Source organism: Anarrhichthys ocellatus, unplaced genomic scaffold (genome assembly GCF_004355925.1).
Source record: "Anarrhichthys ocellatus isolate YVR2014 unplaced genomic scaffold, GSC_Weel_1.0 scaffold115, whole genome shotgun sequence".
Lineage (NCBI taxonomy): Eukaryota > Metazoa > Chordata > Actinopteri > Perciformes > Anarhichadidae > Anarrhichthys > Anarrhichthys ocellatus.
Window position 1 is genome coordinate 648521 of NW_022280145.1, and position 25983 is coordinate 674503.

The 25983-nt window shown below is 48.4% G+C and overlaps 1 protein-coding gene across 1 annotated transcript in view; it reads right to left on the reverse strand.

Moving 5' to 3' along the window:
* The window catches only part of zeb1b (zinc finger E-box binding homeobox 1b), a 47561-nt gene that overhangs the window by 11256 nt on the left and 10322 nt on the right, over window positions 1-25983 (reverse strand). The window contains exon 2 of the mRNA XM_031876755.1: window positions 3600-3755. Within this exon, the coding sequence (XP_031732615.1) occupies window positions 3600-3755 (156 nt within the window). The remainder of the gene's footprint in view (window positions 1-3599; window positions 3756-25983) is intronic.

Genomic DNA, 25983 nt, shown 5'->3' on the forward strand with positions numbered 1-25983 from the left:
TCTCTCTCTCTCTCTCTCTCTCTCTCTCTCTCTCTCTCTCTCTCTCTGTGTGTTGTAATATGAGCTTCTCTGTGCTTTGTTGTTGTTGACATAACAGGCCGTGCATGCTTTTAGTGCACTAGTGGTGTGAGCGTGCACATGGCCGCCACTCTGAATGGGCTCTAACAGTTACAGCTGATAACGCTGTCTTGTAGAAGCGTGGCGCCCTACGGTTCCCTCTTCAGGTAAACACTGGTAGCTTTGTCAGCACCGGTGCTGTTAGCTGCTAGCCGCGGTAGTAAAAAATGCTTCAATTTCAAATGTAGCCCCCTTAATGAATTGCCTTCATATTTTTCACACTTCTAGTTGACTAGACATTGTCAAACATTGTTACATGTGGGAAAGTGCTGATCTAACTGTGTTTAGCTTCCCTCCACTGCTCAAAGGCAGCATCCAAACACACCTCTAGGCTACTGAATGTTGAGCATGCTTGTGAAGTAGAGTCCCGGTTGGGGGTCTGCAGTGCAAAGGTATGATAAGCTGTTGATTTCCCTTCTTGTGTGTGTGTGTGTGTGTGTGTCTCTCTCTGCTCTTTGTTGAGTACAGAGTGAGGCCAGAGAGGTTCATAGCCTCGCTGAGGCGGCTCCGTGTTATCAGGCTGCTCCCCTGACATGAAACATCACACAGGCCATTTATGTGCTGACGCAGGGATGTGCACGCACCACTGCACAAGTGGAAAATCGGTTTTAAAAAAACCCCGCAACGAAAGCCCTGTGAGGCAGCGGCAGGACACTCTGTTGCAGCTCTGATGTAAAAGAAACAAAGAGAAAAAGTCTTTATTTTTCTTTCTTTATTTTACAGAGTTACCTAACTATAGTACCACTTCCAACAAAATCACCAGACCACCCACTCTCTCCTCTTCTCTTTCCCTCACTCCTTTCTCATCACTCTCTGCCCACATCTCTGCAACGTGATACAACGGCATCCCATGTTGCATTTCCTGCCCCGGCCGACCTTTGCCCCCCACCGCTTCCTGTGGTTGTGCATGCAGGCCCCGTTCGTGGGTTCTATCTCGGATGGGAGAGACGCACCAGCGATAAGGCTTCGCGCAAACAGCTCAGAATACGCCACAGCTGTTAGTGGAGATGTTGCCCTTTATCTCCCATCAACAGGAGAGAAGTCAGAGACTACATGTGAGGTTTTTACAAAATCTACAAGGACTTGCTTATCCTTGGCTTCGTGCAATCAAGTATTTGTGCTTCGTGTCTCCGCTGGACAATCTCCCCCAGCTCTCTGGATGATTCTTCCTTTCTTGTCCAGAAGGGTGGCTCAGTTTTAACATCACACAGTGACATAAGGCACACAGGAATGTAGGTGTTCCCCTGGGTCCAGAGAGGGCCCCGATGAAACAAGTCATCCAAAAAGGATTTGATTCTAAGGGACATCATATATCATCACGGCATGTCAGGAGTGAAACGGTGAGGAAAATGTAAGTGTCATTGTGCCTTGCAACTTCGCAAGGCTCTCATAGAATAGAATAATGCAGCAGAGCACGAGTGCCCGCCAAACACGCTCAACTGAGAACCAGCTGTAATCATGCTCTCCAGCTTGTCAGGTATAAAGGAGAAGCCCTCCCAGGTTTAACACTCTCTCTACCTTTCCAATCCCTCCGGAGTTACTCGGCCTGTTCTTAAGAGGAAAACAGGCTGCAGTTTACTGCACCAACACTTGGCTGCTCCAGCACTACATTATCATTTAGGAGTGAATGAGTAATGACAGTGAGCAGGGAGCCTATGATGCCATGTAATCAAGAGGAATGATTCAGAACAAGAGGAAACCAGTGAGAGAGAACGGAGCAGGGAGGGGAGGGGAGATGGCAAAAGCGCTGAAAAACCACCGGTTTGGTTTTGGAGCGCGGCAGTCTCAGGAGAAGGGGTGTCAAGGTTTTTTTTTTTATTTGAAGCAAGCTGGGCTATGCCGAGGAGAAGATTAGCGGTTGGCGGTCACTATTCAAGGCTGGGCCCGGAGACTTCTCTGTTCTCAGGAGTGAAACCAACAGAGGGAGGGATGACGGGAGGAGAGATGTGTGTGTTTGTTCCCCGTGTCTCGTCAGTCCAATTCAGAGTGACAAGAAAGATGCTGCTAGATGTATGATATGAGGGCTACAGACTACAGACAGTGAGAAAGAGAGGTGTGTGTGTGTGTGTGTGCTCATGAGTGAAGGCCAAAAAAAAATACGCCTGATCAGGCATAAGTCTGGAGCGCAGCCAGCTCACTGAGGTGTTTCAGTGTAACTCATGCTTTTGAAGTGTTTAATGTGCGCGAACCCCGGCCAAAACCAATGACATTATTCTTCCTCCAACTTTCCCTTTAGGTACGGCTGGAGAGCAGTGACAAATACGACGGCGCAGCCCGGGGAATAGGTGGCTACACCGTGCACAGGTCTGTGGTCGAGAGCAACCGAAACCTCGCTGAAACTGAAACTGACTGAGCTGAAACTCGCTGGAGAGGAATTCAAAAAGAAAAAAAAACCCTCCCTTAACTGAAAGTGTTGGGTCGCTGGACATTTTCGCTACCTCGACCTCTTGCTAAATCAAACCCCTCCCCCTCCAGCTCACACATTGCTCACCCATGAACAATCCAGCCAAGATCTGCAAAAGAGAGCAACACCCTAAAATAAATATCCATGTGGCTGTATATCTAATTACATTTCATACGGAGCTGTCACAAGTGTTGCACATACAGTACTTGGCGCGGGCCCTGAACTAACAGCGTCTCTCAGACACACACACACACACACACACACACACACAGATGTGCAGTATGAGGTCAGGAGAGCAGTGTGGAGGCCTTGGGCCCAGGTTGGAGCACCGACATCCTTCAGCACCTGCAATTGTTGTTTTTGAGGGGGGGGGCATGTGACGTCAGCCCTTCCTGTGGCTCTGATGTCACTTACACGCGGTTCGAGGTAAAAAGAAGTTCACGGCGGCCCCCTCCAATGCCCACCAGTGCCGTAAAGCTCTCCGCCCGCTCTCCTGCTCGCGGGGCTATTTTCTGTGCTTGAAGGTCTCTCCATGTGTTGGCATTGTCTCTGCTTGATATCGCGCTTCCTGCCTTAGTTGGGAACCCACCGCGTGTAGTACCTGTTTCCTCGCACTCTGCGTTTTCACAATGAGACAAAAGCCTGGCACTTGACTGTGCGCCGACGTCAGCGGGGCACTTCTTATCTTAGCGTGGCTCGCGTCAGCCGAGGTCAAAACGAGGCAGCGGCGCTCAAACAATCAATGTCGTAACAGTAAATAAAGAGGCTGCTTGACACAGTTCATTTGACACTGATGCTCTTATCCTCTTTCAGAGACACTTTGCCAGCCAAACGGTGGCAGCACAGACAGCGAGAGGAGACACCGGGAATGTACGCATCTTAAAAAGTTATTTGTCTTTATACAGAAACAAACAGTGACTCAAGCGCTGTTCTCCCCCACTGGCGTGATATTAGATATGATTTTAAAACCTGAAAATAAGAGCTAGAGTTTTGCTGCATGTGTGTGTGTGTGTGTGTGAGTGAGAGAGAGAGAGAGATAATAACAATGCATCCCGCAAGTAGGTGCGTCTGGTCTCACCTCCGTCCCAGCAGCGCTCCCTGGGGTGCTTGTCGTCCGGCGGGGTGCTGTCGCAGTCGGCCCCGTCCGCCAGGCTTCCTTCCTCCTCCGCAATGTGCAGCTTGTCCTCGTCATCCGAGTCCGAGCCCGCCTCCACCGCATTGCTGTAGTTAGTCACTGCACGGGGAGACATGGGGGACAGAGGTTAGGATGACGGGTCTATCTTTTTTTTTTTAATTAGTCTTGTAAGGCGAGCATTTAGTGTTTTCATCCTTGATAAAGATAACGGGAGGCGTGCCGTATGGGCTTCTTGATTGTGACCACTGAATGTGAAAGGCCAAGAGTCGGAGAGGTTAAATATATGTACCGTCATTTAAATGTCAGAACTATCAAAGGGAATGGTTGAAGGAGGGGGGTAAAGGGCTGGAAACACCAATTAAACAGACCACGGCCTAACTGCAATAAATGAGATGAAACTTTAAAGGATCCCCATGGGGGGGGGAAGTGGGTTGTTAAAGCAGGAGAGAATAAAACAGCTTGGGCACTAACAGAGTGGAGGGAGGGCCGTTAAAAAACACCGCAGCTTGATGATTCGGTTGCCTCAATGAAGTAAGTACGGAACATTCGAGAAAGATGTGAATCCAGAGTGACTGACGACAAGCTCCGAGAACAACAGTCCGTGTCGCACAAAAAAACAGAACATTGGCACTTGCAGACAACACATGCAGCACCAGCGTGTGAGATCATTAGATTGCAGGCTGAAGTGGTGGTGTGTGTGTGTGTGTGTGTGTGTGTGTGAGAGAGCCTGTGTGTGGGAGTCGGTGTGACCTGGTCGGGTTGTGTTATGGGCTGAAGGAGCCAGGAGACAACAGAGACAGCAGGCTCCGCAGAGAGGGTTATTACGGGGAGTAAATCTCCCTGACCGACTGTCTGCCTCAGATGTGCGCGAGTGTGCATGTTCCCGTGTCTTCTTTTCATTTTCCACCCAGTTCCTTCCACCTCTCAATTCCACCTGTGTTACTTCCGCCCACTCTCCTTCCATTTCTAACCCCCCCCCTCCTCCTCCTCCATCCCTCTGTTCCACTGAGGGAGCTACAGATCCTCTCGGAGGCCAAATCAATTCTCCAGTGAGAGCAGCCCAGTCAGCAGAGGGCCCGGGCTGCAGCACTGAAACTACCTCTCCAGCTACTTTATCTCACATCATACACAATGCGCGCGCGCGCACGCGCACACACACACACTTGCACTCACTCGCTGAATACGCTGGCAGTACAAAGCTGAATATTTTTCTTCACTCACCCCAACCCCACCCGCCCACTTCTTTCTGAAGTGTTTTTTTTCTTCTTCTTCTTGTTGACGGGAGGAGGCGTATCTGGGAGAATCATGAGCCTCAGTTTCAATCAATGAAGATTGTTTCAGTGAGGTCTCTCCCTTTCTCTCCGCACCGCTACAGGTCACTACAACCGGTCGGCGCTCACGCAAACTCGGTAGACGTGCAGGGATCGGGGAAGGAGGAAGGAGGTGCGGGGGTGGAGGGATGAAAGGTGGCGGAGGAGGAGGCGGAGGTCTGTTATTTGGTGAGTCGTTCGCAGGGTCAACACCGCTGTGCCGCAGCTGCGAAATCCTATCAGGGCTCATCAGGAGAGCTATTTCATTCTCAACCTCTTTCCTCGTCCCTCACTCCGCAATATCTTTTTTCCCCCCTTTAATATGATGGGACCGTCACCACATTGTGGTATCTCAAAAGAAATATTCAGGGGTGAGGCACATCCTTTGTAGCTGGATTGCTGTCCAGGCTAGCCAATAGAACAATTGAAGACCTGGGAGCACTCCCATTCAAATACACTGATAATTAATTGGATTCATATAGTATTGTGAGACTGCATAAACTAGTCCCCCCCCTCTCCCTTGTCTGCCTCATATCCCCTACCTCTCTCTTCTCCGCCAGAGAGACTCTGCCAGGTAATGTATTGTCCATTCAGCAGCCCGAACAGGGTGCAGCACTTCTGAAACAGAAAGGCGCTTCAGGACGAGTCTGAGAGGCTGTTTAGGGCAAGAGCCACTCAGGTGTGGAGCTGAGGTCAGCGATTGCAACGACGACACTCTCCGCCTGCGGTGTGTCGAGAGAAAAATAATCAACTATAAAGCTGGAGAGGGAGAGAATCAATGTGCTGGTGTGTGCAGAAGGGGAGGCGGCCACGGCCAAGCGGGACAATAAAAGCAGGGAGCTGCAAAGTACAGAAAGAGTGAAGGATGGGCGAGTGGTCCAGGTGGGGGAGGTGGACAGAGAGCGGTCTTCCTGTGCCAAATGGTTGGCGGTGTTGCGACAAGAATGTGTGCTCCGACAGGAGATGTAACACCTAGCACCAGCAAAGGCTGCGGTCCCTTCTGGCTGACCGGCTGAGCGTTTGGACAGCTGGCCTCATTAGCGCTAACATGCTAGAGCACAACAGGAGGACGACTCCTACGCGGCTGAGAGAGAGCACTGGTCGGTGGAGGAGGTGAAGAGCTTACTTCTAAAAGTTTGCTCTCTTCCTGAGGCTGCAGTGTGTTGAACACCTGGGAAAATAAAAGCCTGGCTTTTTGTTAACCCCTTTGCAGTGCCCTCCCACTCACAAACACTGGATGGATCTGGGTAATAGGGCAAAATCAATGCGAGGCAAACAAGCTTCAGCGTAACACGCTTGATTACAGGCCTTTACCTCGGAAGACCCAAAGCATCCAACTTATACGAGCTGTTGTGAAATGAAAGTACCTAATTTGCTCTTTTGTAGCCTGCTACAGTAGTGCCCAAGTGACTGCTCAGTTAATGACTGAAGCCAAAGCTGCTTGAATCTCTCCACCCTGACCGTCACTCGTCACCCCTTTGCAGAGTTCCCAGAGTCCATTGGGAGACACAGCCAGACAGCCCATTTCAGCCACACTTCAATGTGCTGGCCCGGAGGAAAGGGGGCTGTGTTGTTATGATACCTGCCAGGCTGTATCAATTACTGGCAAAGGAATGGGTGACTGGGTGGGTTACTCCCAAAATGTTACCCCATCTGAGGGGATCACCTTGGCGGACATATCGCCGTTGATCCGTCGGCGCAGGATATCAAGCGCCATATGTCTCCTTGACATGGGTTCATTTTGTAGATTTGTAATTATGTAAACTCGCTGGCACTGATTTTAGGCCCGTACTCTTTTGATCCCGGCCTGATTGATGAATAAGGAGACATTGGGAACTCAAAAATCACTGCAGAGTCGTGTTTGTACAACAGCAGATGGCTTGGTTTGTGCTTTCATACACTGGGGCGCACCAGATAGGAATGGCAGTATCTCAACCTCTGTGGGAGTGAGCTATCTCGGAGGCCTTCGAGGTGTGAGTGACTGGCTTTGGACGAGGACACAGAGCAACACATACAGCCTGTGAACAAACACATTACCGTCCGGAGTGAGCTTTATCTTGATCTATCATCTGTAAGGACATCTGTAAACCTATACGTCTTACGCGCAGGCCGACCAGAATGTGTGGGAGGTATGTCTGGAATGCTCAACCAAAACACTTTCCCCCGTCTTAAAGAGACAGATCAAAGGATGTGCGCTCTCCCTGCTGCTAATTTCAGCCAACCGACTGACATATCCTGAGGTCTGCTGTAGTCCTGGTTGTGATTAGACACATTGACTCAGCATAAGCTGCAGCCACAGTTTTTGTCTGCCCCTTGTACCTCTCTTCTGTCTCTATATTTAGCCTTGGCTTTTGCAGTCTTCCCTTTTCTTTGAGGTACGCCACTTATCTCATTCAGAGCTCAAACAACCACAGACATCCTCGAGGACTACAGAACCCTGTCGTCACAGAGTCTGCCATTGCGGCTCTGCAATGCCATTTGTTTCTTTCTCAGGGAAGCCAACCACTACAAAAAAGAAAGAGAAAAAAAACAGCTCAAACCAAAGTAAAACAAAGCCGTGCCATTCAAAACCTCAAGTATGCCGTCTCAAGGTGAGGTGCCTCATTCAGCGCTGAGGTAAACGCTGCCGGTTTTGTTAAAACAACAGCCTTCCTCCCACAGAGTCAGGAAGGTCAGCTCGAGTGCCTATAACAAAACAAAAGAATTGGGGATTTTTGTTTCATGGTTGGCTTGTTTCGCAGGCCGCCTCAAGACCTGCAAGCTAGGCCGTTTGCATCAGGCAAAGACTAGCTGGCTCCAGAAGTTAAGAGAGATAACTGTGCTGTCAGTTAGCCGAAGAGGGCACTAGGGGTCCCAAGAGACTGTTTCCTGAGAGTCTACCAACCACACCAGAGGAGGACAATCCCACCTAGGACTAGTCATATCCTGGACAGCTTCTCCATGGATACACAGCACAACATTCAGCTCCAAAAACTCCCCAAATGACATCCAATGACTCTTAGTCATCGTTCTAAGTTAGGCTGGGAGAAGCAAAAAGCAGAAGCTCTAGTTTAGTAAAAAAAAATAGGACCAAGGAATCCTGAGAATTAGTCACTTTTGATGCAGTTCTGGATTTGCGTGCGACCACAAAACTGCTAAATGTTCCATTGATAGATCCAGGCAGCAAATAACAACACAGGCGAGCGGTTGAGATTATTTCCGAAGCACTTCAACAACCTGTGGAGCGGAGCTCTCCATGTGAATCATTTCAGAGGTGAGCTGGCGACAATGGGCTCTTGTCTTCCTAATGACGCTGATCAAGGTTTTAGCATGTGAGCTAATGGGCCTCCGCGGGTCACTCATCTCCTATCTGATGAGCACTTTCCATGATAACACTAATGCTAATGGCAGCTATTGTTCTCTTAATCCGCATGATGACACTTCCATGTGTAAAGGAAGTCGGCGGTTGGTAATGAGCGCTAGGAAAAGCAAATAAAAAGGACTTAACTGCACCTCAGAGATTGTGGAATGCGTCTCAAAAGAGAAATAGACTAAAACGCGTCTATTATGGGCTTTGCTTGGTAGGCCACGTGGTTTCATTGCGCCGGTTAGTCCTGATGGTGCTGCTGTGCCTCAATGATACCTGGATAATAAGCTGTGTTTTCTACCAAGGGGAGGTCAAAAGGCTGTTCTGGGTAGGAATCACAGTGGCAGGTGATGGTATTTCTCTCCGGGGCTAATGAGCGCGGTGATGAGCCACACACACACACACACACACACACACACACATTCTGTTGCACCGGGCATCCTCAGAGAGTTGCTGCATCTGGCTCCTCTCGGCTCTTCTAAATAAGGCCCGTGGGCTGGTAGTGTACCGGAGGGTGGAATCACACACACACGCACACAATCCTCAGCAATGCCCCCGCCACCAAGTTTACACTTGTCTCCCCAAGCCATGTTTATGTTAGAGGTGAGACATCCCCATCAACGGCAATAACAGCGGTACACCTAAGTGAGAGTGAAGAGCGTGTGCGTTCGAGCCGTTGAAAGGCATGCTCGGCACGTAGAGGGCTTTTCGGTCACTATGGGTACATCCATCCATCAAATCTATCACAGAGGGCCATGACGAACCGTTAAGACAATTCACCTGATGCAAAAAAAACTCCTAAAAGACTACAAAACTCCAACAAACACATGCGCCTAAACCCTCTGCTACCCACTTACAGTATCTCTGCACCAGCCCTCCCTCCCTCTTTTCATCCACCAGTGAAGAGGCCTGCTCCACTTCTCCAACACTCAGCAGTTCTGTGGTGAGAGAATGCCCACCCATTGAACCAGTCCAGCTATGCACAGTGCAGGCAGGTGACTGAGAAAGCAGTGATGTAGAAGGTGGGTGAGCAGGGGAGACAAAAAAAAGAGAGGAAACACCTGCTGTAGATTCTGGTAAAACCCAGGAAACCTGCAGTCGTGCTTCCTCCTGCTCTCTCTGTAAGCTCTGTTTTTATGCTTTTGTTTTTACGGTTCATCTGTCACTGTTTTCTCTCCTTTGTCTTCCTCAATGCTATCAGTTATGAGACCTACTGATTAATAACAAACTATGTCACCTGAGCGCTGGGCTTGATATTCACACACATGCACTGGAAATCACCTCAAACACTGAAACAAAACGGCAGCAGAAACATTCGGCCTGCACAGGAAAGCATCGGCACACGACAGTTGTTTCCCCTCGTTAGCGGCAAACCCTGTCTGATACCAGAACGGGCGACCCAACACAAACCAGGCTAATGTTACATTAGCCTCCGTCAAAACCCCGTTTCGGGAGTGTCACAAGCAAAATGAAATGTCCCTGTCAGACTCCATTCAGGCTGCAGCTACAGACTGATAATAATGGTCTTCTTCCACTTTGATTTTGCCAGTTTGTGTCTTGTGTTTGTGACATTCTGAGCACAGGCTCTGAGAGGGTATTATTAGAGCAACTGCCAAAAGGTATTCAGCCACATTTAAATGTAGTCCGTTACATCAGTGGCATCAAACTTCATCACGTAGCTCTCATCCTTTCTCTCCAAACCACTTCTGCAACTAATGTCAGCAATATGACCGCCCGGCGCTGTTTGAGCCCACATGTGTTGGAATCATCCACTGGCGCGTTACGGTGCTGGACAATAGGCAGACGTACTCAGGGGTGTGTGATAATCATTTGTCAAGCGGCGGGCCAAACTGTTCAAGCCTGCTCTGTGTTGTCAGACGACAGAATCCAATTTCACAGCCTGATCCAACTCTGTCATAGATACAGTGAGACGGCTCAGCGCTGCTGGGAGCCACGGCTAACACGCTACAAATGCTACCAGTCTTTCTTTAAGCCTGTTCTGCTCACTCCACAGCATGCTTTCATTTAAAATGTCATAAACACTACTCATTTATACACTGATTTCAGATTTGAGCTTTCCTCGCTGTAGCATTGTGGCCCAACAGCTGAGCCGGGCCACGTTGAGGTGTGTGTTTAAATATACGCAATGAGCAACAACGGTGTTATCCAACCTGCTTGTGTGTGGCCCAGGTCTATATTAGGTTAGTGTAGCACAGGGCTGTTGCATTTTAGGAGCAGGTGACTGGACATTCCTGCCTGTATTAGGCTTGACAGTTTACTGTGGGGGAGTACAGAGCAGGGAGGGTTACACTGGGCTATGAGGAGGGAGGGAGGGAGGGAGGGAGGGAGGCGCACAGGCAAACAATTCTCCAACTGGAAAATCTCATTAAATCCCGCTTACCTGTTAAGTATACCTTACTGCACAGATTGATCACCGGCATCTGTACATTCAGCCCAACGCATCAGTTCATTAAAGGAGGACTGAACATCGCCGTCACCGGCGCCAGTCACGTGTTTGTTTGTTTTTACACTCGTCAATTCCTCACTCGAGTGGAGGCGGTGTTTGCTATGCAGATTAATACAAAGTCAGCAGAGAGAGACGTGCGCATGCAAACACACAGAAGAGGGCAGAAAAGGTAAACGGAGGTGGTGGGTAGGGTGTGGAAGGTGGGAGGAGAGGAGCTGCTAATGGTTTAAAAAGACAAAGCTGGCCTGTCACACGCGATGCTCGTCTGAACTGATGGCGGCCCCAGGGAGGGAGTGTCACAAACTGTCAGAGAGACTGAGGGAAAGGAGGGACCGCAGAGGGGGGGGGAGACGGAGGCTGGGGGAGAGGAGACATGAACGGTTTGAAACGAGGGCGAAAGAGGAAAACCAAACGGTAAAATGAAGGTATGAGACAAGAAGGAAACGAGGTAGAACCAAAAGAGCGCGGGACAACAGTTGCGCTGGCGTAAAGGTCAGTTGTTGATGCCGCGGCTCTGCCTGACAGATGTCTCAGTGAGGGGACAGGCCGTAGGGCAACAGGCAGTACACACACACACACACACACCCACACCCTCTCTCGTACATGCATTCACGGACTGGTGGAAGTGCAGAAATAACCCAGAAGTGCCTTTTTGTTTTATTGGTCACGTCTAATTTTAAAATCGTTGCCCCATTTATAGCAATCAGCGGGTCAGCACACCACGGTGAAGCCCAGGCTGAAGATCCAGGTCGACAACCTACTGTGGCTTCACTAATTCTGACACTAACGCGCAAAAGTGCAGCGAGGGCTCTTTCCTTTTTTTTTTTGTTTGCTCGTAAAATCCTCCTTTTTGTGGCATTTTGACAACAGCTGACCACTCTCTGTCACAAGACAGCCGAGGGCCCGAACGTCCTGGGCAACCCCTGACACACAACGCGTAATCAAACACACGGCCCTGGGGCGATTGCTCAGTTGTCACAGTGGTTTCTTGTTAGTCATGTGAATCAGGGAGAGAAAGGGGTTAACGCAGTTAAACCTACATCCACAAAAGCTCTTTTGTCACCTCGGTCCTCCACGAAACAACCCCCCCCCCTGCCTCCTTATGTCCTTTTCTTTCTTCCCAGGCAAAGTGGCTTTCCTCCCCGTGTGATCAGGAAGGGTTAGCCCCTTCTTCCCACAACACCAGCCTCCAGGGCCACTACGGCTGAAGAGCAGTCAACCGGTACCGATCACACCATTACCCTGCTGTTAAACAACCTTGAGGGCGGACTACGGGCGGTCCCGTCGGATGGACGCCTCCGAAAATCCATCTCGCCAAACCAGGTGAGACAGAAAGGGTACATGTGTGTATACATGGTGCAAAACCTCACCTAGAGTGTGTACAAGGGGGTCAAACTAATCTACTGAGCCCCTCTCCCAGCTCGTTGCCTCCTCCTTTTACCACGACTGCAATGACTAACGCGCAAACTATGATTTGCAGAAACATGAGGCGGACAGATAAAAAAATCACAGGCCGAGCAAGCGGCGCCGTCGTTAGTGCTGAGGCAGCAGGTAAGCGCTGGCCGTCACGTATTGACGTATTGACGGGGGCCCTCGTTTGTCCATTACGCCCAGAGGTGCTGGGAATGGCGCGTGGGTGTGTGCCTGGTTGCCACCGGCCCTCGGGAGACCATTAGTCCGCCGTGTCAGAATCCGAATGGGGAGTATCGACGGTCCAGCTGGGGCAATCGATGGGCGCAGATCTCTCACTCCCCTCTGCCATCTATGGTAATGGGCCTACAGTGAGTCAAACACAGCTGCTGTGGGACACTCTGTTATATCACCTTGCTTAGTGTATCGCAGCACTGTAAACAGGGGAAAAATGAACTGTTGCTTTTGACAGTGAGTCAGCCAGACTCCAACGCTGACCTGATTGATTGTGCGAGAATGGTTTGGACGAACACAACTACCAGCCGAATAAAGATGTGACTTTCTCATTTCCTCACTCTGCTCGGTCTTGTTCTTCCCTGTTCTGGTCCGATGCCTGGTCTCTGCTCCTCGGGGCTGAGAGATGGAGGCCCGATCGGGGTTTGTCGAACGGGCCAACAGGGTGGGACGTCGATTACCCAAGCACACTGCAATCGTTGGACTGGACTCTCGGGACTATCCCATGTGATGTCACCCATACCGTGAAGTCATTCAGCAGGGAGCGGCCAGATGTTCTCTGGGATAGAGCCGCCCCACTTTTTCATGTCAAGTATCCCCAAGCAGAAACACTTAAAACACGTATCTGAAAACAGATGTGTCCCAGGGGCAAAACCTACAGCTACAACAATCATGGCTGTCTATTTTCTGATCAACAAGTGACCTGTGCTTGTGATTCCAGTATTAAATGACATCCCTTTTGGTTGTCAACTTCCAGGAAGGACAGACTAACACAGAGATGCACCGATCGATCGGCTGCCGATCGAAACTGATCGGTTTTCAGCTGATCCGCTGTAGCCGGGTCACATTTACACACACACACACACACACACACACACACACACACACACACACACACGATAGTTTTACATCGGAACACAGCCGCACAGACAGTATGGAGAAACAACTAACTTAATCAGATACTCGTATTCATATTTGAATTCATTCATGCCGCTCAGAGAATTCAGAGTGACTTAACTTGCATTATGGTGCATTCAAGCTCTAGTCAGTAAGAATTTGTATTGGGCAAACGTAATTTATAGAGTTGTCATGATGCGTTGAAACGTAATCATTTGAAGATGTTTTCACAGCAATATTAAATAGATCTAGAACTTCTTTACACGAGCTCTAAGCAGCTCATAATACATTATTAAAACTACTAATGACAAGTTCTTCTTTTAATCAAATCATATCATAATAAAAATACAATCATGTAATTCCTAATCATTTCAACTGTGTTTTTATGCAAATAACCACAATAGATGACTTTGGGACAGTTTCGGGACGGTGGTGAAAAAACTACGTCTGTCAATTTAGGTTCTCAGAGAGAAAATCGGAATCTGCAGGTCAGAAAACTGCAAATGTAATTGGTGGGGAAGCAGTGATTCACTCAAGGAAAACCAGCGGGGACAGAAGAGGAGCCTGCTCTTTGTCTCCCTGACACTATGGTGGCTGAACTGGGTCAAACCGGAGCTGTGTTCTCGGCCCGTGTGCTCCCTGTGGTGCAGGCGGGGGAATTCCACTGGGCGGTGCGTGACCCTGAACACTGGCCTTCCTGTTCGACCGCGGTGATGCGCTCCGTAGCCGAGAGGAAGAGGAAAAGAAAGACAGATCTGTCCGAGGACTGGCTCTTCTCGTCACGCCGCCAACATCAGTGTGACTTGTGTTGATGGTTTTGTTAGAGCCGACTGTATATATAAATATATATATATACTGTATATATGTGTGTGTGTGTGTGTGTGTGCGTGCGCAGCTGTTGTCAGACAGATCAGAGATAACACTCTGGCTTTTAATAAACTCAGCGGGAGTGTGTATGTGTCAGTGTCTTGGCGTGTGTGTGTAGCTTGCTGAAAGGTCCTGGGCGTGTGATTGATGGGAGCTTTAGCACAGCAAACACGCACACACACACACACACACACACACACACACACACACACACACACACACACACACTGGAGGTGGGTGGAGAGAGAAGGGGTGGTCATATGCAGCAATGCTCGGCTAACATTATTCATCCCGTGCTCATCTGTGAGCCCACCGCTCCCCATATTGATGAGCCAGGCAGTGTGTATTAGTCACTTTATTTACATGGCTACACACACACACACACACACACACACACAGGAACGCACACTAAAGAGCAGAGAGTGGAGGCAATTTTCTTTTGTCTTTCTTTTTTGTATTTATCGTGTACGTCTTCTGTTTGTTATATGGATGATGGAGTGACTCAGAGAGAAGGAGGCCGGGAGAGGGCGGCTGAGAAGGAGAGAATGGAGGGAGAGAGCAGGCAAGGGAGGAGGAGAGGTTATTTTGGAGTCTCTGAACTGTAATCACCACCTACAGCTGCTTCCTCCCAGGTGCTGGACACCAACACAGACACCAACACAGAGAGAGAGAGAGGCTGTCTCTCCAGAGGAACATGAAAAACTCATGCACTAGTGGTGCTCGTCTTTAGTTCATAATTAGCCTGAACTTCCATGTGTCACTGCACAACTGTAACCGCATTCTGCTACCTGCGTTTTCCATTGCAGTGTGTTCCCACAGAATCTCCTCCTGCTGATGAGTTTAATCTTAGGAGCAGGAGGAAGTTGAAGGGGCTATTACACAGCTGACGCGACACTTCCAGTGGCTGCCAGAGGAGACAGGATGGTGACTACTTACTGGAAGTTAGGCCAGACAGAATGTGACTCGCGCAAACACAGCCAGTGAGCTACAGGTGAGACTAAGTGTGACCCGGTCCGCACATTTATTCTCACGGCTTTTATTTTGCCGTGTGCACTACCATCAGCTGATCACATGCAGTGTCACAAAGCAACAGTGTAAATCTATGCTTTACTCCACAGTGTTAATCTCGGCTAACACCGTTAACTCGTTAGCTGGCTCACTTCAGCCCACGACCTCATCATGAACTGATGAGTTATGGCTGCTTCAATGAGATGGGTCCAACACAGCAGACTGATCAGCAGGACTATGTCCACTGTCAACGTGTCCTCATACAATGGTTCATTTGACATCTGAAGAGACGTTACTCTTCATTTTCCCCTAGTTACACGCATCAGGTCTTTTCAAGATAAACTTCAGTCTTCACAGGAAACACCTTACAGTAGTTAGGTTTATGGGCGACTGTGGGCAAGACACTTTACCTCAAAAGTGCTACCGTAGCTGTGCCTGAGTGAATGTTAGTCAGTCCTGATGGGCAAAACTACTTAGTCAGGTTTAGGAAAAGATCGTGGTTTGGGTTAAAATAAGTACGGCGGTGGCATAACTTAAGAACAGAAGTTATGTGACAAATAAATCAACGTTGACTAGGGTGAAAGACCGGTGTTTGTTTGACATTTTGCGGTTTTGAAACTTCCTGGTTCATGATTACGTGGATTTAATATGATTTCATTCTGTTGGATATCTTTGAATTACAGTGCACTCATTTTTTGTAGGTATAGCTACGACTGCTGTATGAGTTTAGCCTGCCAGAGCAGGAAGTGGGACTTTGGAAGCGCCATGAAGGATTTACGTGAGCGTGTCTCACAAGCACACAGTCACAAACAGCCAGACAGTCACAAACACAAGCGCGTGGAAGCATAAAAAGTAACCAACAAATGCATTCCCACTAATGTTCCACAGCGCTTCACTTATGAAGCATGCGCAATCTTCCACTATGAGGCACAGACGCAATCAATCACACGGCCAACACCCACTCACAGTTCATCATAGGTGTTGCTGTGGGAGGCATTAGAGGGCCAGAGCGTACATCACACGGTGGTTCACATGCGCTGTAGCACCGCTGCGCACCGAGCATCCTGTGTTCAAATAAAAAGCCCTCCACATGGAAGGTTGCGGGGCGTCCCTGTAAGTCATCCGTTGCAGCCTCTCGTTATTGTCCAATAAAAGCAGCTGGCGCCATGTGAGCCGTGCGTGCCACCACCGACAGCCCGACTGTCTGCTGCTTTTCCAGCCTGCTGCGGAGGAACACGCCGCATCCGCCAGCAAAAGTTGGATTAATACCACCGCTATAGTGGATACACAAGATGGCAGTGAGGGATACAGAGTGATGGGGGGGGGGGGGGGGGGATGGAAGAATAGCAGAAAGACAAATGAAATCATGAATGCGTTCTCATGTATAATGTATAGGAAGCAGCCTGCCACAGTGTTTAACTCGGAGTAACCAGCACAGACTGGCTATCCTGTGTTACAGACCGCACAGGAAAGGATTCAAAATAAGGCCTCGAGTCGAGCCTAAATTACTCATGATGATAACGGTATTGTTTTTTGTAATGTGCCGACATAATTAATCAATCGGAAAAAACAAACTCCCCACACTGAAATGCCTATGCACGGGCACGTACAACCGCAAAACAAGCGCCAATGAAGCTCTGTTTTTTTAAGTGCCAAAGGTTAATCGCACGGTGCTTGTCATCCTGTTAAAACCAGCACCGCGAGCCTGGCCAAACAAACCTGGCCGATAAGCGCGGCGGTGGCATCAAAGCCTTACAGATTATAGACTACCATCAAATCGACCCACGATGGACAGGCACCTGCTACTTTACTGTAATGCTCCTTATCCACGGGGCTAGAGCGCGCGCGTGTGTGCGTGTGTGTGAGTGTCTGATCTGGACCTATACACACAATCGCTTTTCATTTATGAGAGAGGTCTCTGTGAAACAATGGGATGGTGGGTTGATATCTGAAAAAGCTGACTCACATCTCACTCACATCTGACGGTACAGACCTCTTCATCCACCTCTGACACAACGCAGGATTTTGCACCAAACGCACCCGGTGACACGCGTCGAGCGTGAACACTAAATACGCATAAAAACACAAGAAGAAGCTCTCAATTCAAGATCCATCAGTGATCTCAGTTCCCACGAGGGTCTCCAACCCGTTGTAGCATTTACCTCGACTGATCGAGATGCAGCAAGTGCAGTCCGGTGAAGGCTAAGAGAGACGGAGAGGACGGTCCACACAAGACACGCTGATATTCAATATACCTGCCCCTGCACAACATAAACACACACACACACAAAATTCCACCAACGGGGCAGAAATGCTCACTCCTGTCTGCCCCCCCCCCCCATCGCCGCAGTCGCTGGCGTAGCACTGTTCTCCATTTTCATCGCCATTCTTCACCTTTATCTCCTTCCTCTCCTCCCGTCCTCCTCTCTTTATCTCTCCTTTTGCTTCAAACAGCCCCCCTCGCAGGGAAACAAGGTTGTAAAGGTGGGAGATGCTGATATTGTTTGGCCTGTGTGTGTGTGTGTGTGTGTGTGTGTGTGTGTGTGTGTGTGTGTGTGTATGTACCCTACGTGAAGTACTCTAGCCTGGGGGCTTATATCGTAAGAAAGATTTTGGCTCGCCGCCAGCTAAATGGCGCCGCTGGAGGCCATTGTGAATGTGTGTGTGTGTGTGTGGTATTGTTTACCAGAGTAACTACTCGAGATGATTGCGAAAACCCTCAAATGAGGATTTCAAGGTGTTTTTTTTTTACCACATTTTTAATGCCACTTCGAAAGTAGCTTGAGACCAAATTTAATAAACAAGAAAACAATTACAGCCGTTAGTTGTTTGTAGACTAGGTGGATACACTCGCGCTGCGGCCGTTTGTCTTTCTAGACTACAGGCAGAGAACAACTCTCATGCTCCTTTAATGGGGATGAATAAAGGATGAGTGGAGTCTCAGACACTGGGGTTAAGACGCCGTTTAGCACCTCTGGCCCGGCGCCCAGCGTTGCATGGAGGCGGGGACGGAGGGGGAGGACAAAAACAGGGTGGAGAGGAAGACATCAGGTAGAATACCAGGGTGCACTGATGAGCCGGTGGCCGCTAGATGTGTTAATGGCTTCAGTGTAACGTGGTGTAAGAAGAGGACATTGTGGCAAAGAGCTGCACCAGTTCTCAGTGAGAAGTTGTAAGGGAATAAAAACAAAGCTCTAGCTCAGTAAGAAGCAGAGAGCTTCATGTTGACACTGAGGCTCGTTCCAACCGCCTCCACAGACCTCGTCTCTTTGATCCAACTTGGGGAGAAAACGAAAGGCACTGAGAGAGGCAGAGAAGAAAGCAAAAAGAACATGGACCTGAGACGAGTGATCTAAAGCGAGTGCTGCTGGTTTTATGGGAGAAGGTAGAAAAGAGGGACGCAGAGAGAAAGGGACAGGCTGTGGAACGGCGATGGCTAAACCTGCCAGAACAGAGCGGTAATGGCTGCCACCTGCCACGGGTTATGGCAAATAGAAAGGCCGGCGGCACCTGTGCTCAACCATCACATCACCACGTCAAGAACAAGCCTGATGGATTAGACCACTACTGGGAGCGGAGTTGAAAGGGGGGCGCCCCAGACTCGTTTTCAGGGTGCTTTTCTCCCCGTGCATGGGTCCAGTGGAAAGAGGACCACCGGCGTTGCGGGGACGGGGGGGCAAACCATTTCATAAATGTGAAAAAGTCAATTATCTTAAGCTTTGTATTATCAGTATAGACAGCTTCTCTCACCTCATATTTTTTCTCCTCTCTCATAAAAATGCAGACCGGTGAGAAGCCCCCCCCCTCGTGCACTTTCAAAGCTTTCAAACTGGGCTCGAGTATTTGAGGAGCTGCGGGTGATGTCTGGTGCCATGTGACACGGTATGAGTGCATCTTATTTTAGAGTGAGAGGTTGAGATAAGGTGTTAAAAGGAGGGGAGGGAGAGGAATGCTGGAACGCCGTCCTTGTGAGCCTCCGATGCCGTCCAACCTCCCAGGTTCAATTCTTTGGACCCCCCCCTGTTCTGTTTGTCCCGGTTCAGACCGTTTACTCTGATATATATTCCACTTCTAGCCTGTAATAGTCTGCCCTTTCCTTTTGAGTGATCCTGCACTCTCTTGCTCCCTCTCTGTCTTCTCTCTCTCTCTCTCTCTCTCTCTGTCCCACACAGCAGTTTATTTAGCTGCCATGTTTACATTCCTGTTCAGTCAGTCTCTTCCAGGGGAGGATGACTGGATCTGAGCACTGTGACCGAGCCCCTCTCTCTCTCTCTCTCTCTCTCTCTCTCTCTCTCTCAGTAACATGACGGGTACACTTCAACACAAACCGGAGACTTGTTCCCTGGGACATTTTTTTTTTCCAACAATGGAGACCTTAATGTCCGTCTCTCAGCTGTCCATGGTCGGTCAAAGTAACGGAGACTATGGGCGGGGCCCCCGCGGGGAGGGCTAATTGGATGGAGCTAATAGGACGTCCTGAGCGCTCAGGTCCCCGGCCTCATCATTAGACTGACTGGCTCCTATGGCCTCCGGGCAAGAGTGCTGTCTGCACACTCTAATGACCGCTGACTCACTCAGCGCGCAGCGCCGCCGCCACATTAGTCCTGCCCAGAATAGCGGCCAAATACAGAGAGATGAGAGAGGGGTAGCCGGAACGTTAGGCGCCCCCCACAGTCCTGTAAGACATTACTCCGGGCCACGACACCATTGGGCTGTGTTCAGCTCTGTTCTCACCCGTTAATGTGTTCACTTTAAGTCGGATTTTGCGCTATTTAACTCCAGCCACTGTTGTGATAATTGCTCTGCCAGGATTGTTATGACTTATAAGTGATGCTAAACACTACTGGTTCATACAGGAAACAATATTTAAGTGTCCATATAGAAAAATCAATATTGTTCAAAGTTTTCATGACAAGCCATCAGGTCATGAAGGAACGATTCAAAAAAACAAAAACTTTCAAACACTGAACATGTGACAGTAAGGACTGAGCTCATTTCTCTGTATGGATAAGTGTTGACTAGGGAGTTGTTTACCCGGTTGATATGGCTACATAATTCATCAACATTGTGAATCAACTCTGATGAGACATAATTCAACCTACCCATCATGCAGTGAGGGTGGCGGTGCTGTTTGTGCTGAGAAACATAGCCTTCAGCGTTTACACACCGATGAGGAGGTACCATCTTGTTTAAGCAGGCTTTATGACTTCACAAGGAGCAATAATGAGACGAATAATGAGCAGCTAACGTCGTTACAGCGAGTTGAGATGCAAGAGTTTAACGGAACAGTCTAGTATCTTGGGAAATATGTTTATTTACTTGAGTTAGATGAGAATAGTGATACCACTGTGATGTCTGTACAGTCAGTATGGAGCCACAAACAGCAGCAAGTTAGCTTAGCTTAGCATAAGGAGTAGAAACATGGGGAAAAACAGCCAGCGTGGCTCTGTTTGAAGGGGACAAAATCCACCAGCAACTCTAAAGCTCACTAATGAACATATAGTTATTGGCCTGACGTAGTGACTTCCTGTGTAGTCTTGTGTCCTGGAGTTGTGACCAGGGGAGACTCGAGGAAATCACTACGCCCCGGCCAAGAAATAGTCCGGTGCATAGCTCCGGAGTATTTTTAATAGGGATGTCACTAGACGCATTTGGTTCCCTTTGGGCAGAGCCAGGCTAGCTGTTGTTTCCAGTCTTTATTCTAAGCTAAGCTAACTGGCTTCTAGCTCTAGCTCATCTTTTGTTTGTCGATTTTCTGATTTAACTGTCAGCAAGAACACAAATAAGAATATTCCCCAAACTATAAAAGTATTTCTGTAAGTGCCTGAGCAAAAAAGACTTACTGAGCTCACTAAATGAAACAGAGTGTAACAATACGGCGCCCGGCTCAGCAGATAGCTACGGGTTAACCAGGCTGCAACACCCACATGATGGCAGGACAGAGGACTACTCTGTGTTCGACTGGCCGCGGGGGGTGGGAGGAAGCGAGTGAGAGGGAGGGATGGAGACAGGGAGAGTTTTGTACTGCTGTCCTTCCAATCAGAAGATAGCGCTGGATCTCCTCCGGCAACGCAGCTTCCCAATCTAACAAGTGTTTGGTGCACGGTGTAGGTGGGGAAATGCACTTTGTTCGAATGATGGACAGATTTTTTATAAAAATAAAAAAGGCAATTGATAATAAAAAAGGAAAGGCAGAGTGAGGACAGAGAGAGCGAGGACGGATCGCCGAGGGATTTGGCATGGTGCGATTTCACCTTCTGTCAGGAGACAGAAAGAAAGAAAGAAAGAAAGAAAGAAAGAAAGAAAGAAAGAGAGGGAGAGCGGGCGTGAAAGAGACATGGCCTGTCAAAGATCCACCGACTGAGTGCGGTATCAGCCAAAAATACTCCTAACAAGTCAATAGTGCGTATCGATTACTTCTGCGCAGGGCTTATGCAACATCAACGCCTCAGTGTACGATTGTGGTGAAATCGCTGTGTGCGCGCAGAGGGGTTTGCACAGCGACCCAGGAGAAGTAACCTCTTCATGTGTGCCACGGGGGTCCTTAAATCACGCCGCACAATGTGAACTAATGGCCTGGAAACTGTCTGAGGGAACTGTGCTCTCACTGGGCCGTGTGTATAGAGAGAGACGAGACGCCGGGAGGGAGTGCAAAGGAGGCGGGACCAGGCGGAGGGACACGTGTTAGGTGTTTGCAGGGTTCCGAGACGGCCTCGGCCACGGAAGTGACTCGGTGATGGGAAGTTCTCTGTAATCGTAAATCGAGGGGAGATTCAACATCCGAGCTGATGTGGATGTCCAGTTAATGAGGACAAAACAAAGTGTTGGAGAGACACCTGTAGTCGTCGGTGTCCAATCCTTTCTCTCCTTCCCTTTTTCCTCCCGCTCTTAGTCCCACCATCAACTCCCCTCCTCTCCCCTCCTCCCCTAGAAACCCAGCGCATCACCATTCCCACTGGGCCTCTGATGCGAGCACGGAGACGGTTGCGCTTAATCGATAGTGCCAGGTTGCCAAGACAACCTTGATTTCCTGTCGCCGCTTTTGCCGAGCGCCGGTGATTGCGCCGGGTGTCCGTTGCACCTGCCGCCCTCTCCTCCTCCTCCTCCAGCGTCTCATCAAGCGCTCCTCTTCCCTCCCCTCCCTCCCTCCCGCCATATAGCCACCATAGACAAAAGAGGCAGACGGACATACAAAGGCAAAACGGATTAGACCCAAGAGGTTGGGTTGGAACAATCAAAACACAGTGTTGCGCGTGAGGCCACATGTATACACACACACATACACACACGGACACACGCTTAAACAAACACACATGCCCTGTCATCCTTAACAAAAGCGAGCTGTGACAGTTATCATATCTACCTTGGTGGGTGATGTCATTGCACCTGGGTGGGGAGCATCACACACACACACACACACACACACACACACACACACACACACACACCCCTCGCCTCTCTCTCCTCCAGGAAAGGCTGGCACCTCCTGTTTTTTTCTTTCTTTTTTTTTCATTAATGGAGAGCTCATTAATCGTGACTGATAACGAGGATGTGGGACAGGGACATGATTAAGGGGCTCTCTCTCCTTTAGCCGGGCGCCCTTGGGGATAAACAGCCCAGGGTTTTATGTGTGTGTGTGTGTGTGTGTGTGTGTTTCTGTGTGGGCCGCATGTTAAAACAGGTAAAGGACACACACCGAGCGCTATCTCTAGGACATCTGTGGGACAGGATACAACACATGTTTTCACTTTCCAGCGATTGTAGCCGCGGCCCGTTTTAGTGGCTGAGAATTTCCCAGTCTTTGCCTATCGGTGTCTACGCATTAATCCATCTCCCCTTAACGATCTACGTTTGTCTTTATGAGGACTCCCCTAAGGCTACACAGTTTAATGCTGAGGGAGATGGATTGGGGACTCAGAGAGAGGAAGTTTAAAACAAATCTCTGGAGTCTTTTCTCCCTACTTCTGCAGAATGTGAGGCTGGGGACTCTGCCTCTCATAACTGTGCTTTGGAAGGAGCCTTTATTTGGTGCATTATCTAGTAATTTGTCAATTCAGTAGTGCGTCAGGCTGAAATGGCGTCGCATTAGTTGCTAGACTGAACAATACGTACGCCAGACTGGGACTAATTTCTCAGTGTTGCGCATGCTGTGGACTATAAAATTGTTGATTGTGATGTTAAGAGAGGCATTTGACTTCCTATTTGCTGGCATTGTGCTTGGTGCGCTCTATGCGTTTGTGTGCATGTTTGGCTCCTTTCAGTTTGGGTCCAAATTGATCTTCAGTGTCACATCTACAAAGCTCTGGAAACACACACATCCACCGACATGAATAAATGCCATACACATAGTACAAGTCGGCTGCCAGCCATCCAACACACGGGACAGGTGGTCGTACTTAAGGGCAAATTTGCAGTTGACACATTTTGATGCTATTAATGATTCTCCAAGAAGTTTAAGAGTCTGACGATACAATACGTATCACGATACAGAGGTTATGATTCAATATATCGCCATACTGTATGCAAGGTGATGTATTGCTATTGTTTGAAATCTAATTTTAGAAAAACTGTCATAGTCAAGAAAATACCGTCATGTTCATAAAATCTGTGGAAAAAAATTGAATTTGTTTTAATGTAATCAGAACAGTGGGATATGCATTTAGCACAGTCCCTGTAACATCACAGCACTACTCTGAGGGCCCGATTCTGTGCAAATGAAATCAAGTTTTGACTGAGTTCATCTCTGCACGTCACTAAATCAATAACAAATCAAAACAGTGTTCTCGAGAATCAATACAGCAAAAAAGATAATATTGCGATACTATATTTTCATACGTCTCTGATATATACATTTACACTACGTCTACTAAGGTGCAGTTGTCTATTTTGTCGAATCACCACAACAAACTAAACATCAGTAAAGTACACTAATGCCACACAGAAGCAAATTCGTTCTTGCAAACCTGCATGTTTTGGTCGTGCAAACAAGTGTTACATAATACTGGAAATAAGGTTAGTGCAGGCTGTGAAGCAGAAAAAAGAAAAAGAACTGCAGATGACTAACTAGGTGGTATGGTAATATGTTTCTCTCCCAGAGCTGACAAATGTAATGTAACTGATCCACAAACACAACAGGATGTCATGACGTCTCTGCAGAGCAGAGATCAGTGCGCATGCATGAGGGCTTTTGTAGTACAGCAATCGCTTAGCCTTACACACACATTAAATCCAATCTGTCTGGACTGGGACCCTAATCCCCTCTCCATGGCCACAGAGACGAGCAGACAGTAATCCTCCATATTTGTGTATTAATAGCCAGAGTCTCAGAGGGGGCCCCTCTATATATATATTGTGATGTATGTTTTATTAGTTGGTTAATCTGCTTGTCGATCAGAGGACCTGGTCCATTTAAACCTGGGTTTTAATGAAAACACAACCGGCCCTGCCTGAGGGATAAGGTCCCCAAGGACAAGTGGGAAAGAGCGTGGCTGGGTTCAATAGACTCGTCACCAACAGTAAACAGCTTTACATCAGTGTTATCTGTCACAGGGCAATACAATTATTAGGTGGAATTCAGCCCCGGGCCTTTTTCCTAAGAAGAGGGCTCGATAAAGCCTGACCCAAATACAAGCCCGCTACTTTGTTACCATAATGCACGCTTCAATCAACTCTGATGTTATTTCTGAGGGTGTGCTTTAGAGTCGTTGTCCACGTTAATCCGCGTTGGCCCCGAGAAACTCTCCCCGTCCTGCGGAGGACTTGACCCCTCAGACGCTCAGGTGGAACGAATTTGGCTAAAACGCGCGAGAGTGACGGAGAGCGCGGGGATGAGATTCCTTCGCATGGGGATCGTCTGCTCACCTCTCCGCCCGTCCAGACGCTGTGTCACCGCCACGCCCCGCCGGACGTCTGTCCTGATTCAGAGATTTATCAGACAGCCATTCGATTCGAAGGTCACTGCTCTAAATTAGCAGGCGAGTCAGGGGATGACGGAGGCAGGCTGGACAGGAGGGCCATTACAGTCTAAGGCAGTGGTTCTCAACTGGTCTGGCTGCGGGATCCACCATCACCCCTTAATGACAAGCCGCGACCCACTACCCAAATTATATATATATATATATACAGAGTATATATTCAAGAAATCTAGTAGTAGTAACATCTCTGTGTAGTAAACTGCCAAATCAAATAAAGAAAGTACACATCAATTATATTTTAACAAATATTATTCTAATTTTTCAAATGTAACTGGATGGATTATAAATAATGCATAGAAATACATGAATAAATGTTCTTCTCATTTCAAGTAAAATAACAGCTGGATTAAAGAATAAATTTCGTAACGAAATTAATTTTAGAAAAATTATTTTCACTGAATTGCCCTGCAGCTTTAAACTCAGTTCATTCAGGGTGAAGTGAAAAGGCCACAATATTATATTTATCTCATCTTCTAAAAAGAGAAATGAGTGTTGGAAGAATTCACCTCTATGAGTCTGTCCAGAGTCTAATGACTCTGGTCTCTCTGGCCGTTTTCTGTTTTGGAAATCGTCCTATGATTTGACTTTCACAAGTCAATAGTCCTGCTCTGCTCTCTGTCCTCGTCTCTCTCCGTGTGTCACGGTGTGTGTACATCTCACTCAAGTCAGGAAACTCTCAGAATACCCATATTTGATTGGATGAGCTGCATCACGTGATGTGATTCACAACGCTTTGGTCGGTGTTAGTACCGTAAATGCTGGAATAATTCCGCTGCATAAAAAATGCCCTTCAAAATAAAATCACTTTTTTTTT